Genomic DNA, 18753 nt, shown 5'->3' on the forward strand with positions numbered 1-18753 from the left:
CAATCTTTTTCGTCTCAGGATTGCTTTGTACTCTTATAAATTATTGAGGACCCCCAAATAGCTTTTATTTATGTGAATGCTATCTACTGATATTTACAATATTAGAAATACAATATTATGAGGAAAATAATTTTGACCTCAATGTTCTCCTAAAAGAGTCTCAGAGGGCTCCTTGGACTGAGCTTTAAGAACCACTGCTATTGAATAACTTAATACTTTGGGGTTTACAAACCCCTTTTCTCATAACTCTTTGGGGGTGGGCAATGTAAGTGGCATTCTCTCCACTTTATAGGTGAGGAAACAGAGACCCTCAGATGTGAAATGACCTCCTCAGGGTCACTCCCAGAGTTGGGAAAGATCAGAGCTGGAATTCTAACCCAAGTCCTCAAATCATAAGACCATTGTTCTTGTGCTTTGCCAAACTGCCTCAAATATACATCCAAATGACAGAATTGCAGTTAAGTGTCTAGCTATTTTCTTTCTTCACAATCCAAATGTTTTTCTTCCTCAAGATTGCTTCCCTACCTTCTTCCTGAAGTCAGAAGCACTTTTCATCCCAAAGATCATGCTAAAATTTCCAACAGTGGGCTGAATTTCATGATCACATTCTAGGTTTGACTCTTTGCAGTTAGCCCTGTCATTATCAATAACATCCAGTGCTACCTTTGCACAGGGTGCTCTCCAAGGCTGCTGTAGATCATAGGGACATCGTCCCTGCCCAACAAGGGCTTACAGTATGACTATTTATTGATTATGTGTTTCAACTTGTGTGCAAAGAACTCGCTTCCATCTCACAAGCATTTATTAGGTAACTACTCTGTGCTTGGCACTGGAGATTAAAAAATAAAATGGAGCAGTTGTTCTTGTGTTCCCCTGAGGAGATTCCACATGCATTTCCATAAGTATGGCACAGTACAAAATAATTTGAACAAAGAAAGGGCTTTAGCAGCTGGAGGTATCAAGAAGGTGAGGAAGGCTTTAAGATAGGAGTACCTCAAAGGGGAGGACCTTGTCATGCTTCCTTCAGTATTTTGCAGAGTTGTTGAGCGATCATGCACAACATAAATGAGACATATTTGGAGAATTGCATGTGGAAGGACAAAGCGTTCCATATTTTTAGATCTTTCTGCAGAATAGACCTTGGGCAAAGCCCTTCACTAGTCCAGACCCCAGTCCTCTTTTCTCTAAGATAAGGAGTGTGAACTTGATCATTACTAAGGCCCCTCTAGTTCTAAATCCTCTGACTCCTTATCAAACAGGCATCTAAATAGAATGATTTTCTGTCTGGCGGCATTGATTTAATTAAGGTAACCTCACACAGAGAGGAGAATGAGGGGTGCAATAACAAGGTGGCCCAGACACTGGCTGGGGAGGCTAAATGGAAGGATTTGGCCTTGGGTTAGGGGAGGGAGCCAGAAGAAATGAGAGCAGAATGAATCTAACCCAGCGTGGGTTTGGGTCTGAGCCTGTCTCACAGAGGATGTTAGGAGGATCAGTTGAGTTATTTAATCCAAGGGCTTATGAAAGCACTTTATAACCTGCAAATGGCTAGACAATAGGCAGACAATGACAAACAAAGGTAGGGAGCTTCTGTCAAAATCATGTGCTTAGGGAGGGTCAGTTTGGCAATGCAGAGATTGTGTTGGGTTGGTGAAAGTGAGCAGATGCTATTTAAATTGATGTTACAGGGGCAGCTAGGTGGCTCAGTGGATAAAGCACCAGCCCTGGATTCAGGAGGACCTGAGTTCAAATGTGATCTCAGAAACTTGACACTTACTAGCTGTTTGATCCTGGGCAAGTCACTTCACCCTTATTGCCCCACCAAAAAAAATTTAAAAAATAAAATTGATGCTACTGACCTGGACCTAGGAGACAGGAATCCTATTCCATATTCTTACTAGGTCTTATAATTATTTGTATGTTGATTTTGAAGTTTCTGTTCTTCTCTGGTTTTGTGACTATAACTTTTTGCTTTTTTCATCTAGATTCAAATTCAAGGGCAGGCCCCTACAGTGTGTAGATTGTAAGTTCCTTGAGGGCAGGGACTCTCTTTTTTTATTACTTTTTATGTGTCAATGTCAATAAATATTTATTGGATTGTTTTGGATTGGAATACAAAATTCTGTTCAGTTGTCATTCGGTAAATGCTCCAAAGCACATTGAATGAGAGGAGTCTCAGGTATATTTTGCTCAGTTCCGTGCACCACAGTTCAGGAAAGGCATGGTCGGTTGAAGAGCATCCAGAGGGCAACCAGTGGTCAAGAACCTGGAAGCAATCTCATGCCGGAGTACAGAGAGAAACAGAGAAGAGATTGGGGAGGGGGCAGGAGACAGGAGAGCTGTGTTCAACTGTTTGTAAGCCTGTCACATGGAAGAAGAATCAGGCTTGTTCTCTTTGGCCCCAGAGAGCTGAACCGTGGGTGGAAGTTGTAAAGGGGCCAGTTCAAGTTCGGTGTTGGGGAAGATGAAAGAAGCCGTCCTCATATAGAATGGAGTTGCCTTGGGAGGTAGTTGAGTTCTCTGTCATTAGAGACTTTGAGGTAGAGGTTGGTTGATCACTTGTCAGGTAGGCTAGTTAGAAGAGGGAATGTCTTTCTGGGTGTAGGTTGGACTCAATGGCTTAGAAGTTCTTTTCAGTTCTAGAATGCTGTGAGACTCTATTAGCTTGTTGGAAAAGTTAGAGGAGCAGGAGTTTGCCCAAACCTGCTTCTTAGGGAGAGCTGGGTAGCCAGGCGAAGTCAAGCCTGGGAATGTTTTCTTTTGGGCCAGTCATAAATAATCATCCTCCCTGGGGCTTATGTTTAACACTATTCTTTCCTCTGAGGATCTCAATCTCCCAGAGATGGAGGTAGGCAGGTCTGTGTATATGTGTGTGTGTATACACACACATGTGTATACACACACACACACACACACACACACACACACACACGCTTGACTACTGGGGAAACAGACAGACTGGAGATGTCAGAGGTCAAACTGAGTCAGCAGTGAAATCCAAATCGAATTCCCTCTTTACTCTGCTGCACTGCTTTCATTTATTTGTAATGATGACGACGATGATGATAGTGACAATAATTAATATTTATTTTAGTGCTTTAATGTCTGTGTTTTCTCACAACAGCCCTGTGAGAATGGTAGTGTGGGTATTATTACCTTCCTTTTATAAATGAGTTGACTGAGACTTTAAAAATTAAAGGGGTCTACTCAGGGCCACACGGATAGTAGATATCTGTGTTAGGATTGGATCTCAAATTCCCTGACTTTAACACCAATCAAGTCAAGTCAAATCTAACAAGCATTGATTAAGTGCCTACTATGTTCCAGGCATTGTGGATTGAAAGAAAGGCAAAAACAGAGCTCTAGCTACTATGTCAAACTATTTTTTGTGCTAGGGGAAAATGATTTGTGATGGGTTTTTTAAAACTGTGTACTCAATAGTATTTTTTAATTGTCAAAGGGTGTCAGAGTTGAGAGGGATCTGAGAGATCATCTCATCCAAATCCTATGTTTTTAAAATGGGCATATTGAGATCCAGAGAGGGGGTGTACCCATGGGTGATCCACACACTGAGTTAGTGACAAAGCCATGCAAAGGGGGAGGAAGGATCAAAAGGCGTCTGTGAATTAATGCAAACAAGGGAAATGGACAGTTCTTGAGACACCAGATAAACCCATAAAAGCATCAGGCTTTCTTGGATGCTTCAGATCCCAGAGTGGATGGCCTCTAAGCTGCTGGATACATGTACTGTTGCTCATAGATCAGGCTGTCAATGATACCTTCTTTATCCTGAAGGGTTTTCTGTGGTCCTATTTTATTGCCTGCACAAAGATGCAGTTAGGGAGGGTGACTGCAAAAACTGTGGTCACACAGCTAGTAAGCCTCAACAGGATTTAGTTAGCATTTATATAGTACTTTAAGCTGGGGTTAATTTCTATTACTAACATTTTCTCCATTTTCTTGAGTCTAGACAATCAACAACAAATCAATTTCTGATATGTAGTGTTTGCCAATTTCTGAGGTGTAAATGCTCACACTGAAAATTTAACACATACACACATACAATACAAAAATGTATATACATATGTATAGAAATGCATGTACAGTGCTATGTATATGTAGATACACACATCTATACACACACAAACATGCTTGTAGTCTGCACTGGCTGAGAGAATTCCCATGTCCACATGGAACTGATGCATCCTTGAGGTATTGGCATCCTTTCTACATGACTTCTTCCCACATCACATCCCTATATACTGCATATAGAACCCTCCCTTGTAATGATAACAAAAATTAAAAACAAACAAAAAATCCAAACAAAAAGGGACTTATTTTATACCCACCATCAGATTGTCTCCACTTCCTCCCTCACTCTCTTCTGAACCCTCTGCAATCTGTCCTCTGACCTCATTATTGAACTGAAACTGTTCTCTCCAAAGTTACTAGTGATCTCAGTTGTCAAATCTAATAGCTTTTTCTCAATTCTCTTCCTTCTTGACTTTTCTGCAGCATTTGACACCACCGACCATCTCATCCCAGATGTTGTTGTTCTTAAGTCCTTTCAGCTGTGTCCGACTCTTCATGACCCCATTTGGAGTTTTCTTGGCAAAGATACTGGAGTGATTTGCCATTTCCTTCTCCAGTTCATGTGATCAATGAGGAAATTCAGGCAAATAGGGTTAAATGACTTGCCTAGAGTCACATAGCTTGTAAGTATCTGAGGTCAGATTTGAACTTAGATATTCCTGACTACAGGTCTGGTGCAACCTAGCTGTCCTTATCCTGGATAGCCTTTCTTTTTTGTTTTTGTGACAATACTATTTCCTGCTTCTTCTCCTGGATTCTTTAAGTATTTAGTTTTCTTTGCTAGTTTTCATCCATCTTCTGCTCAATTGTCAAGTGATTTATCCTAAAGCCTATGCATGACCATGTCACTTCCCTGTTCAGTGAGTTCCAATGTTTCCCAGTTGTCTTCAGGATTAAATATTAACTTCTTTTATGGCATTTGAAGCTCTCTCTATAATCTAGAAATACTGGTGTACTTGCAGTTTCTCAGTGGCAATACTCCATCTCCTCCCAACACCCCTTTGCCCTACTGGCCCCCATGCTTGGAATCCCTTTTCTCTTCACTGCTACCTCATAGTTTCCCTGCCTTTTTTAAAGTCTGAACTCAAATCCCACCTTCAATAGAAGGCTTTTCCTGGTCCCCCAGCTGCTAATGCTTTCTCTTCTTAAACTGCCTTCATCTACTCCATAGTATTTTGCATGTCTCTTGTTATTTACATATTGTCTCACCATTAGTGTGTAAGCTTCTTGAGGGCAGGACCTGTTTTCGAGTTTCTTTGTATTCCCAATGCTTGGCACGGTGTCTGGCACATATGAAGCTCATAATTCATGTTTATTGTTGACTGATTCCCCTTGTACCAGTTGCAATAGCTTGCATTAGGGCTACACACATTTCTTAGTGGAATTCCTCTTTGTTATTTTCAGTGAAATAGGACAACATGGCATACTTGCCCTGTGAATCCAACAATCCAAGAGTGTTTCTGAAAAGCTTTACTAGAGAGAGCTTTTGCTCTGCTTTTCAGCAAGTACCTAATAGCATGATGAAGAGTATAGTAAGGTCAGTTTCCTTAAATGTTTTGTGGTGGTTAGGATGTTCATAGGCATTTCCAATAAGTACTTAAAATTAAACTCTCAGAGTCAATGAATTATGCTTAGTAATAGCAGTTCCTAAGCATGGCTTGCTAATTAGCAAAAATTAGTGATCTGAGGCAATTCCTCTGCTCTTCTGCACTACACATTTGGAACGACCTTAGAGATTAATTTTGAGTTTTTAATCTAGAGCCTGTTAAATATATGTGTGTGTGTGTGTGTATTTTGATAAACCAAATATATTTGGTTTCCTGTGTAATCCCATTTTATTTTATGCATTTAAAAACATTGATCTAAGAAGGGATCATTGAGCTTCATAGGCTGCTAAAGGGGTCCATGACACAGAAATGCTAAGACTTCCTTACTGTTCTGGTCTAATCTCCCTCATTTATAAGTGGAGAAACAGGCTAGAGAGACTAAGTGAATTACCAGAGGTCACACAGGCAGAAGATAGCTGGGCTAGTGTTTGAACCAAGGTCTTACATTGCATCCTTTGGTGGAAGCTATTTTAGAGTTATGCAATTTATAAAGTGGAGAAGGGGGGAAATAAGGAAATATTTTCCCACTTCTTTTAGAAATGATGGAAACTAGGGGTTTAAAATTTGTCTTTTCCAGATGTAAAATATGTTGTACCCAGTCTCTTTACTTTCAACCCCTCAGCTACTGTGCTCTCCCACTTTCTCTGTATTTCTCATTTTAAAAACAAAAAACAAAACAAAAACAAAAACAAATTTGTCCACTGAAAGCATCAACACTGATAAATTAGGTTTTGGTTATCTGTTACTTTCTTATCTCCTTTTGCTTTCCTCTTGACTGTGCCCCCAGTTCAATTTGATTAACCACTGTATCTGGGAATAATTAACAGCCAGCCCCTCCACTGGGAGATGACTCTCCTGCAGTCCCCTGTGAATAGCAATTTTCCAGACCATGACTTATGCGATCACCTACACAGCTGATGGCTTTGGCACATAGTGGCCGCTGAATCACTGAATAAGAATTGGGGAATTTTCTCTAAACCAACTGGAAAATAAAACTTGAGTTGAAAGCAGTAACAAGAGCATGTTTGAATCACTTTTTAATGGTTTTCAAGGGGCTTCAACATTCATTACCTCATTTAATTCTCATAGGAGCCATCTGAGATAGTCAGATAAAGGATGATTCTCCCCATTTTACATATAAGTAACTGAGATCCATGCAGGTAGTGATCTGCAAATGGTCACATGCCTAAGGCAGGGTTAGAACCCAGATGGCTTGTTTCTAGCCAGGTGCTTTTATCTCTGTACTCTATTATATATAATATAGGGCCTACATTGTACTTTTCAACAGGAACTCTATGATACAAGACTGTAAAATAAGTAATCCCGAAATAAGCTGATATAAAATGACTAATATAGAAATACATTTACATGTTATTGCACACATATAACCTATATCAGATTGTTTACTGTCTCAAGGAGGAGGACAAGAACAGAGGGATAGAATTTGGAACTTAAGGAAGAATGTTAAAATTCATGTAATTGGGGAGAAAACAAAGATATTATTTTAAAAAAGAAATAAGATTATATAAGTATAACATATACACACATATCTTTTTATTACATTCTTTTTTTTTTTTTTTTTTTTAGTGAGGCAATTGGGGTTAAGTGACTTGCCCAGGGTCACACAGCTAGTTAAGTATTAAGTGTCTGAGGCCGGATTTGAACTCAGGTACTCCTGACTCCAGGGCCAGTGCTCTATCCACTGAGCCATCTAGCTGCCCCCACACATATCTTTTTATGTGTGCATCTGTCTATATCTATATATCTCACATAATGCTATGGAGAGATACACATTTACAGTAGGACTCTTAATGTCCCCAAAATACCACATCCATAGACTGAGACTCTGTGAGCCATTTTATACCATGTGTGTATCTTATTTTTAATCCAGTGTTTATTTATTGATATAGTGCTTTAAGATTAAATATAAATGAGAAATGGATTATCTGGTTTTAGATTATGCAAATACTACCTTATATTCCTGGGATAGTGTAAAGTCTATCAAGGGTATGTATGTATATATGTATGTATATATGCATACATGGATGTTTGCATGCATATGAATATACACATTGGTACACATATAATATACATGCATATACTTTCCCACTTAGATGAGAAAGGTGTGTGTATTCATATGTATGTTTACATATAGGTGTGACTGTACATACATGAAGAATAGCCTAGTACAGAGAAGATAGATGGTTAACACTGGAGTCAGGAAGAACAAGTCCTGTCTCTGATACATGCTAATTGTGAAATCCTGAACAAACCACTAAAAAAAGCCCTCCATGCCCTGACAATTCTATAAAGATAAGTCACAGATGGATTTGCTGATCTACTGTATTGAGGGAGTTCCCACTCTAGAAGTGTTCCATACCAATGAAACTGCAGGTTAATTCCACCCCTGCTCTTAATGTACTCATCAATTAAATAAACAAATTTCTGGGTTATTATTAAAAGAATTGATGCAGGTAACATCTTCTCCTTCAAGGATATGTGGCTGTCCTTTTTTATCATAATATTTTTATTCCTTCAGTCTTTGAAATGTTTTCTTAAGAAAAAAAAAACCTTCTACTTAAAAGTTTTCCCTCTGATGGCATGTAACTTTCAGATGTTGGCTGGGCATAATTTGTTTTCAGTGAGTTTTCAAATATAGATGTTTGATCAATTTTTAAACTTCTCATCAACAGCTCTGGGTGGGTTCACCCTTGTTGTCTGTTTGTGTGATCAGAGGAATCTGCTTGCAGCCTTTGGGTGCCCCCACCTCTTTGTGAAATATTTGGCTTCAGTCTTGAAAGTTCTCAGGCACATCTATTTTGGTGTGTTTCACACCATAGATTTTAACACCAAGTAATCTTTACAAGTTTTCTTCTTAAGAGCTTAGAGAATTAATGTTTTATATGAATTTAGAGAACTCAAGCTTGTCTTCTGCTTGGTAAACAGCTGAGGGCTAAAGTAAGCCTTGCAAATCCAACATGGTACTAAATCTCTTACAGTAAATAAGTATCTAAATGAAGGTTTCTCAAACATTTTTGGTCTCTGGACTCATCCTATGCACTTTGAAAAATTTTAGGGCACCTCAAAGAGTTATATATATGTTTGTATTATTAGAAATTAAAATGAGGGCAGCCAGCTGGTGCAGTGGCTAAAGCACCGGCCCTGGATTCAGGAGGACCTGAGTTCAAATCCAGCCTCACACACTTGATAACTTACCAGCTGTGTGATCCTGGCAAGTCACTTAACCCTCATTGCCCTGCTCCCCCCACCCCCTCAAAAAAGAAATTAAAACGTCTTCTTGTTGTTGTGGAAATTTATTGTGATTTGGGCACCCAGCCTTTGGGCTGAGATTAAAAAACCTTAGGCTCTCAGGGGTTTTTTCTGTGTAAGAGGGGCTGGGCCCCCCTCCCCCTCTGCTTCAGCTGAGCCAAAAAGCCCTGTGGGCTTTATGGGATGCCAGATCAGACTCCCTCTGCCCTGAGGGGATCTTTCCCAGAGATCCTGGGCTCATCCAGGCTTGGCTCTGGTGTAGCCCGTGCAGAGGTCCCAGGCACACATCAGGGGGCACGGACCCCTGGAGCCCTGGGTGTGGTATGCATGGGACACTTAAGTCCCCGCCCAGCTACAGTCCTAGCACGGGCTGGCGGATAAACTTGGCGTGTGAGGGGTGCAGGGAGCCCGAGGTTTGAGGGAAGAGAAGGAAGATATATGGGGGGGGGCAGTCAGCACAGAGAGGTTAGAGAAAAAGCTAAGAGCAAGGGGGTTGGAGGACGGACAGAAGTGGGGCTGCTACAAGAATGCTAAGGAGACTGAGAATATGTAAAGAGAGGGGCTGATGGGGAGATAGAGAAAAAGCTAAGGAGAAGGGAGAGACGCTGGGGGTTCGCAGGAGTACGGAGTTAGGGGCTTTTGAGGTGTTTGTTGCTATGGTAAAGAGAGGTGGCTACATAACAGGGCAGGAGAGGATGGAATAAGAGACACTGAGAGGTCCGTGTGAGAGAGAATGCTAAGGAGATGCAGGGGCGAGAGAGAAGAGCCAGAAGGTCGTAAAACTGCATTTCTTTACTCTTATCTCTTACATTTATTTTTATAAATAAACCCTGCTTTGATTATTTAATTAAGAGGCTTCTTAATCTTTTGCTTATCAATTTGGGAGCAGAGCAGTGTGGAGAAATTTTTAAATGGCCCATACTAAATTAATAGCAGTCCAATAGCCAGCCAGTCAAACATCCACAGATTTGGCCCCCAGATAGATTAGTCCCCCCAAGTTAGTTTAAAATGTTCTTATATTTGAATGGTGACCCAGATGGGACTTATAGCCCAATTATAATTTTTCTAAACTTATAATTTTTCATATAGTCCACAGTTATATAAATTTTTTCAGATAGGATTAGATTAAGTTATTTATATTTTTACATTGTTTATTCATTTTCAGTTGTGTCTGATTTTTTGTGACCCCATTTGGGGTTTTCTTTGCAAAGATACTGGAGTGGTTTTTCTTTTCCTTTTCCAGCTTATTTTATAGATGAGGAAACTGAAACAAACAGGGTTAACTAATTTTCCGAGGGTCACACAGGTGGTAAGTGTCTGAGGCCAGATTTGAATTCAGGAAGATTCATCTTCCTGACCATAAGCCTGGTAATCTACCCACTGTGTCACCTAGCCGCCCCACTGAAACATCTTAGTATTATAAAAAGTTTTGACCTAACTGACACCCCTGCAAGGGTTTTGGGGACCCCTCAGGGGACCCTAACACTATACTTTGAGAACCACTAGCCTGGATAATAACTCCATATCATTTGACTTGAGAGGCAGCTTTTGGTAGTGGGTGGAGAGTTGGCCTTATAGGCAGGAAGACCACCATTTAAGTCCTTCCTCAGAAATACTGGGTGTCGCCAAAGATTTGAAGCAGTTTTAAGTTTTTATACCTTAAAACTGCCCAAGGACAAGAGGGATACCCTATATATTGTCTATATAATCCTGGAAAAGTCACTTAACCTCTCAATGTCCAAGGCAACTTGCTAAGACTCTTAAGTTGCAGAACGATGGCTGATCTATTTTGGAAGAAGGAGCTTCCTCACCCAGAGTTTCCTATACTAATAAAATAATAATGAACATTTATATAATTTGTTAAGATTTGCAAAGCATTGGAGCCAAGGTGGCGCAGTACAGAAAGCACTCAGCTGAGCTCTCCCAATATACCCCTCCAAACTACTTTAAAATAGCACCTCCAATCAAATTCTGGAGTGGTAGAGCTAACAAAAGCAAAATGAGCCATTTTCCAGTCCAAGACAACTTAGGATGTCACAAATAGAGATTTGTGAAATGGGGGTTGAGGCCGGCCAGAAGTCAATGTGGATGAAGCACCAGTGGTGGAGCCAGGAGGTGGCAACAGAAGCAGCAGCAGCTTCAGGAGCTCTTATGCCAGAGACAGTAAAGGGACCTGGTGACTGCTCAGAAAGAAGTGACAAGTGACCCCTGTGCTAGTACTAGACATGGGACCAGGTGCTGTTTGGTGACTCCATTGTCTATGCCACTTCTGGGTAATAGTCAAGGGCAGAGGGGGCAGTTAGGTGGCACAGAGCACCGGCCCTGTATTCAGGAGGACCTGAGTTCAAATCTGGCCTCAGACACTTGACACTTATTAGCTGTGTGACCCTAGGCAAGTCACAACCCCAATTGCCTCCCCCCCAAAAAACAACAACAACAACAACAAAAAGAATAGTCCAGGGAAGAGAGGAGCACTTTTGGTCAAGAGGGAGCAGAAGCCCTGATGGGCAGTATTGATTTTGGTCCCAAGGGATCAGGGACCCTGAAGAATAATGTAATTTCTAGTCCCAAGAGAGCAGGGGCCCTAAGGAGTAATATCAATGGCAATCCCAGGGACCAGGGAGCCTTCCTGGGGAAGGACCAGAATACAGAGCAGGAGAGTAGTAACCACAGCTCTACCCAAATCACACCATCTTGGAAGCACCAAAACCATCCAGATCCTCAAACAGCCTTTTGAAAAAGCAAAGCTTGAGACAGTTCCCTCTCCCACACATTCTGGGAACAGAGCCCAACTTCAACATGAAGTTTCAAATTAAGAAATAGAATGAGGAAATGAGCAAACAACAACAGCAACAAAAGAATTTGACCCTAGAAGTCTACTATGATAACAAGGAAGACCAATACACAAACTCAGAAGGAGACAATGAAGATAGAATAGCTACAAGCAAAACCTCAAAGAAAAAGAAAACGTCAGTTGGATACAAGTCCAATAAGAATTTCAGAAGAGCTAAAACATATCTTTCAAAATCAAATATGAGTAGTAGAGAAAAAATAAGGTGAAGAAATAAAGTACAGGAAGAAAATTATGAAAAGACAACAGTTTGGTAAAAGGGGTGCACACAATACTGAAGAAAATAACACTTTAAAAAATAGAATTTTTCAAATGTAAGAAGAAATACGAAAGTTAGCTGAAGAAAATCCATAAAAATAAGATTAGATAAGTGGAAACTAATGACTCCATGAGACATCAAGAAACAGCCAAAGTCAAAAGAATGAAAAAAAATAGAAGATATGAATTGTCTCATCAGAAAAAAATAAACCTGGAAAATAGATTGAGTAGAGATAATTTAAGAATTATTGGATTATCTGAAAGCTATGATCAAAGAAAGACCCTAGACATCATATTTCAAGAAATTATCATGGAAAACTGCCCAGATATCTTAGAACCAGAGGATAAAATAGAAATGGAAAGAATTGAAAGAAAATACTGATGATCAACTGAAGGAAATCCCAAAATGAAAACTCCCAGAAATATTATAGTCAAATTTCAGAGCTCACAGGTCAAACAGAAAATACTTTAAGCAGTCAGAAAGAAGCCATTAAAATACTGTGGAGCTACAGTCAGGATTACCCAAAATTTAGGAGCTGTGATATAAAAGGAGCGGAGCACTTTGGATATGAAATTCCAAAAGGCAAAGGAGTTGGGATTACAAACAAGAATAATCTTTCCAGCAAAAATGAGTATAATCTTTCAAGGGAAAATTGGATGTTTAATTAAATAGAGGGCTTTTAAGCATTCCTAATGAAAAGACCAGAGCTGGAAAAAAAAGTTTCAAGAGAAACACAAAAAGGTAAACATAAAAAGAAATCATAAGGGACTTGGTAAGGTTAAATGATTTACCTTTCTATATAGGAAGATTATTTTTGTAGCTTCTAAGAACTATTATCTTTAGGGCAGTTTAGAATGATTCTACAGAGAAAAAGGGTGTGAAAGTGGGTTGATTATGTTGGGACAATGTAAAAAATATGGATAGTTAAGAAAGAGGAATGCCCTGGGAGAAGTGGAAAGAAAGAGGAAGAATGGGGAAAAGTATCTCACATAAAAGAGTTGTTCAAAGAAAAGCTTTTACAGTGGAGGGGAAAATGGTGGGAGGGAGGTGGGTGATGTTTGAACTTTACTCACATCTAAATTGGTTCAAAGGGAGAAAAAAACATATATATGAATGTGTGTGTGTGTGTATATATATATATATATATATATATATATATATATATGCTTTATATTAATCCATACATCTACATGTACAAATATACATACACACACACACACACACATACACACTTACTCAACTGATAATAGAAATCTTTCTTACCCAACAGGGATATAGGAGGGGGAGGGAATGAGGGACTGGGGAGTAGTAAAAGGGAGAACACAAAAAAAGCAATGATCAGAAGCAAAAGTAACTAGAGTAGGGACAGGACAAAAAGAGAAAAGAAAATAGGATAGTGTAACTATGGGTGTAAATGGGGTGAACTCACCCAGAAAACAATTCAATAACAAAACGGATTAGAAACCAGAATGACAAGAAGGATCATTTCAGAAAAACTGAGGAAGTCTTAGATGAACTCATGCAAAGTGAAGTGAGCATAATCAAGTTAGCATTGTATACAGTAACAACAATATTGTAAGGATGATCAAGTGTGAAAGAATTAGCTATTCTTATCAGGACAATAATCCAAGACAATTCTTAATGGACCCATGATGAAAAAGAATGTTATCCATCTCCAAACTCTAAATTCAGATCAAACATTCTTTTTAAAACGTTATTTAGGGGGCAGCTAGGTAGCACAGTGGAGAAAGCACCGACCCTGGATTCAGGAGCACCTGAGTTCAAATCCAGCCTCAGACACTTGACACTTACTAGCTGTGTGACCTTGGGGAAGTCACTTAACTCTCATTGCCCCGCAAAAACAAAACAAAAAAACAAAAAACTTTTATCTTGTTTTATTTTTTGTTTGTTTTCCTTTGCAACATGGCTAATATGGAAATATTTTGCATGACTTCACATACATAATAGATGTTAAATTGCTTGCCTTCTCAAAGAGGAGTTAAGAAATTTGGAACTCAGTATTTAAAATGTTAAATTTTTTACATGTAATTGAGAAACATTTAGCAAAATAAATAAAATATTTTTTAAAAAGGAAAAAAAGATTTGCAAAGCACTTCACTAGTCATATCATTGACTTCTCATTTGACACCCCCATCACCAATTCAAAACAAAAGCCAAACCAAATCATTTAATATGATTCTAGTTATTTTTTATTGGCAGGGTGAATTTGATCTGCATAAAGCTCATTTAAATAAAATCAGAATGTAGGTAACTGAGAAGCCTGAATTGAGTCCATTTTCATTCTATGAAAAGTACATTCTTTTGTTTTGATATAACAATAGATATTCTTCACAACTCAGAAGGAGATTTAAATTTCCATGTATTTGCCTTCTTGAGATTTTGCACTTCAAGTGAAGATGGGGCTTCAATGTGTATATGCAAATTGATATAGAGACAATAAGAGGTAATCAGGTTTGTGATATATCCTTTCCACATACGCCATGCCTAGTAATACAAATCCACAGTGTGGAAGGAGAAGTTAAGCATTTCTTTGATGCTTAATGGGATCCACTAAATTGAGTGATCACTGGCTCCCCTTGGTAAGAACGGTTTTCTTTCATCTTCTAAAACCCAAAGCAGTGCCTTAAGGATTGGGCTAATATGGTGGCTCTAAAATCTTTTTGGTACTGTGAGTATGTTGTTTCAAATACTATGTAATTAAAATATTATGATTACCTATTTTTGATGGTGTATTTGAGATGGAACAGGGCTTAAATGAAAATTCTATGTAGTTCCTATTTGCAAAAAAATTAGGAAATTAATTTAAATGTTCAAAATATGATTTAAATAAAAACAGAATGAAGTTTTGTTGTTATTTTTATTTTGAAACCATCTATTTCTAGCTACCCAATAAATCTTACATCTGGAAAGATTTTCAGTAAGCAGTAAAAGCTTTGCCGATAAAATGTTCTTTTTGTTGTTGTTGTTAAGTAAATTGAGGACTCAGAAATAATCAGGACCCTCCAGAGTAAATCACAGCAAAATTTAAATTCCAGGCCCTTTAACAAAATATAATAGAAGCCCCTTATTATCTCCTTCCCTAATCTTTCTTCTATTCTTCCCCAAACTCTTTATACTATTCAGTATGGGAAGAGGGGGTGTTTTCTAGCCATGTGTGGGTACATAACCCCCTTTAGGATCTTAAAGGGCTCTAGTAATGCCTTATCTCTCCTCTCTCTCTCTCTCTCTCTCTCTCTCTCTCTCTCTCTCTCTCTCTCTCTCAAACACACACACACACACACACACACACACAGAGAAAAAGAAAGAAAAAAAGACCTTATATATAATTCTATTCGTCTGGAAAATAAATGAAGGGGAAAATGCCTTATGAGAGGGTTTCTTAACCTGGTATCTATGAACTTAAAAATATTTTGATAAGTATATTTATAGTCCTGTGCATTTTTATTTTGTGTTTTTTAAGATATTCTGAAAAGGAATCTATAGGCTTCATCAGACTGCCAAAGAGAACAGCAACAAAAACAGTGTTGGAACCCTTGTTTAAGGAGTTAGTTGCCTGTGTCAAAGAACCAGGGGTACAATGAGAAAACCAGTAGAAATGGAATTATGTAGCTAGGTAGCATCCAGCATGTGCCACAGAATGAGATATCAGCCCCGAGGCCTCATTAGCTAACTGGGATTGCATTTACTTATGAGAAATATGTTGCTGGACATGTGATTATTAATGCCTTTTGCTCAACTGAAAGTTAGGCTGGAAATTTTGCAAATCTGTAGGGGAAAAATCAAAACCAGTAAATTAGTGGTGTGAATATTCACATTTCAAAAGGATTTTTCAATTTGAGAGATTCCTTTGAACAATGACCTCATTTAGTGTAAATGTGTGTTCTTTTTAAAAATGTTGACTTGATTTGCCAAAAGAAAAGCCTTTTTATGTATAATATGAGGCAGTAAAAAGAATTTTGTCATAGAAATTAAGACTTATAGCTCAATCCCTTGTTCATAGGCACTTAATAGGCATATATTGAATGTGATTGTTCACCTGAATTTAATTTTTATAACTATTTACTACCTGTATGATATTAGGCAAATCACTCAGCATTTCTGGACTTCACTTTCCTTACTGGGAAAAAGAGGGAGTTTGATTTGATTATGTCTAAGATCCCTTCCAAGTTGACATTCTATGAACTTTTCAGAGCATACCTATTGTATAAAGTCAGGTATATGTGCCCTCAGGGAAAAAATAAAAAAGATGCTCACTGTATAATCTTCTCCATTGTCCTGATCATTCTCTTTGTTAGAATTCAAACTCCTAGAGAGAAGGGATTGTTCCATTCTTTTCACTTGTGTCCCCGTCACCTAGGACAGTGTTTGGCACCTGGCAGGTGTTTAATCAATTTTTGCTGACTGATTGATTTGTATCCTGCTAATGTGTGGTTCAGGTCAGATGAATAATGCAGAGGACAGTTGCATGTGGACATCCTACAAATGAAGCTTTAGAAGTGAGATCAGAGGTGGGAGGGATGGTTCCTGGTATAGCAATATCTCTGGGCACTGTTACAGGTGGGAACCTTCTCAATAACTTAAAGCCCTTTGTTTCCAGGTCATCTACCAGACCAGAAGTGGCCAGTATTGAACCTGTGGATCTGGATGAACGGCAATGCTCTCAAAAGGCAGTTGTGCAGGCCCGCCTATCACAGCCTACTCGTCTCACTAGCATCATCTTTGCAGAAGATATAAGTAAGCAACCTGCTTATTTCTTCCAGTGGCATAACCCTTTTGAAAAGCATATCTTGTTGATGTCTTTCCAATTTAGATCATGATTATTTCTCATGGGGTGGGGCACCTCTTTCCCCTTTTGGTTAAATCCTCCATCCTTTTTTTTTTTTAGGCAATGGGGGTTAAGTGACTTGCCCAGGGTCACACAGCTAGTAAGTGTCAAGTGTCTGAGGTCGGATTTGAACTCAGGTCCTCCTGAATCCAGAGCCGGTGCTTTAACCACTGCGCCATCTAGCTGCCCCCTCCATCCTTTTTAACAAGAAAAAATAATTAGGCAAACGTGATTCATACAGGGACCCGGCCTCTGACAAAACATACAGCATTCTGGTACAAATATTTTTACTGATCAACTGATATGTGTCCAGCCCAGGGTTAGAGTCTGGGAAGATATAGAAGGAGAAAACCTAGTCTTTGCTCTAGGGTTATTCTGGCCACTCTACGAGATGCCATGCGCCAGGACATGGTTTCTGGTGATGTTTCAATGTAGCATGACACAGTTAACTCAGTCAACATTGATTAGGCTCTTGCTGTACTCTAAGATTGTACTAAGTGGCATAGCACAGTGCTCTGTCTGAAAGATACTGTATCCTGCCGCCACCACACACACACACACACACACACACACACACACACACACACACACACACACACACACACGACTCAGTTCCTGTGACACTATAGTTGCAGGCCATCCTCCAGTGTAGAATATTGCCCAGAGGAATGTCTATGAGAATGCTTCTGCTGAACTATTGTCAGACTTGGAGTTTTTCCCAAGTGTGGATTTTCCATGTGTGTGGTAGTTAAGCTAAAACCCCATGTACATTCTTTTACCTTATTCTCCTTGTGACATGGGACTTTCATTTCTAAGGTGCTTACTTGGTGCCAAAAAGTATAGCTCACAGTTATTTCTCATGAGGCATGATATTACCTCCAGGAAAGTGTCTGAAAATTATATACACAATAGTCTTCACTTAATTATTATATTCACTTAACTCTTATATTGGATGAGTTGAAAGTCTGTGCGCATCCATTATAGACTTTTAAGGACCATAAAAGATTCAATTCATGAATAAAGACTGCTTCCTCTTGATTTTAGTTGATAACAAACATTGAAATCAGGCTCATTTTGAGAAATGTATCTTACAAGCACATTTTATTTGAAAAGTTTGCACTGATTCCATTAAACACTTTGGCTGAGGGGACTCAGACTGTGTGACTGGCAAACGGTTTGTCTTCAGGAGAAATTCTTGTTTCAGAGATCGGACTTAGAAGGTTGCCTGTAGTGATGCTATATCCTAACCTGAAGAGCTTACTGCCCTGGCAGTACAGCATCACTTTTGTTTTGTTTGTTTTTTAGTGAGGCAATTGGGGTTAAGTGACTTGCCCAGGGTCACACAGCTAGTAAGTGTCAAGTGTCTGAGGCCGGATTTGAACTCAGGTACTCCTGACTCCAGGGCCTGTGCTCTATCCACTGTGTCACCTAGCTGCCCCAATACAGCATCACTTTTAAGGACTGATTTTATAGTTTGTGTCTGATTTCTGTTTTTTAGTGTGTTGTTTTAAAATTTATTAGTGAAGGGGCAGATGGGTGGCCCAGTGGATAAAGCACCGGCCCTGGATTCAGGAAGACCTGAGTTCAAATCCGGCCTCAGACACTTGGCACTTACTAGCTGTGTGACCTTGGGCAAGTCATTTAACCCTCATTGCCCTGCAAAAGAAATTATTAGTGAATAGTGTGGTGTCATGGATAGAATTCTGGCCTCAGAATCAAGAAAACCTTCAGTCTCTGATCCCAGACAAGTCACTTAATTCCTTGTATCCCTCAGACAACACACTTGTATTTTAAATTGCAGAACAGTTGCTGATATGGTAGGTAGAGG

At 39.2% G+C, this 18753-nt stretch overlaps 1 protein-coding gene across 1 annotated transcript in view; it reads left to right on the forward strand.

Moving 5' to 3' along the window:
• The window catches only part of NUP210 (nucleoporin 210), a 163545-nt gene that overhangs the window by 14509 nt on the left and 130283 nt on the right, over positions 1-18753 (forward strand). Inside the window, 1 exon segment of the mRNA XM_043977585.1 lies at positions 16698-16834. Within this exon segment, the coding sequence (XP_043833520.1) occupies positions 16698-16834 (137 nt within the window).

The sequence above is a fragment of the Dromiciops gliroides genome, chromosome 1 (genome assembly GCF_019393635.1).
Source record: "Dromiciops gliroides isolate mDroGli1 chromosome 1, mDroGli1.pri, whole genome shotgun sequence".
Lineage (NCBI taxonomy): Eukaryota > Metazoa > Chordata > Mammalia > Microbiotheria > Microbiotheriidae > Dromiciops > Dromiciops gliroides.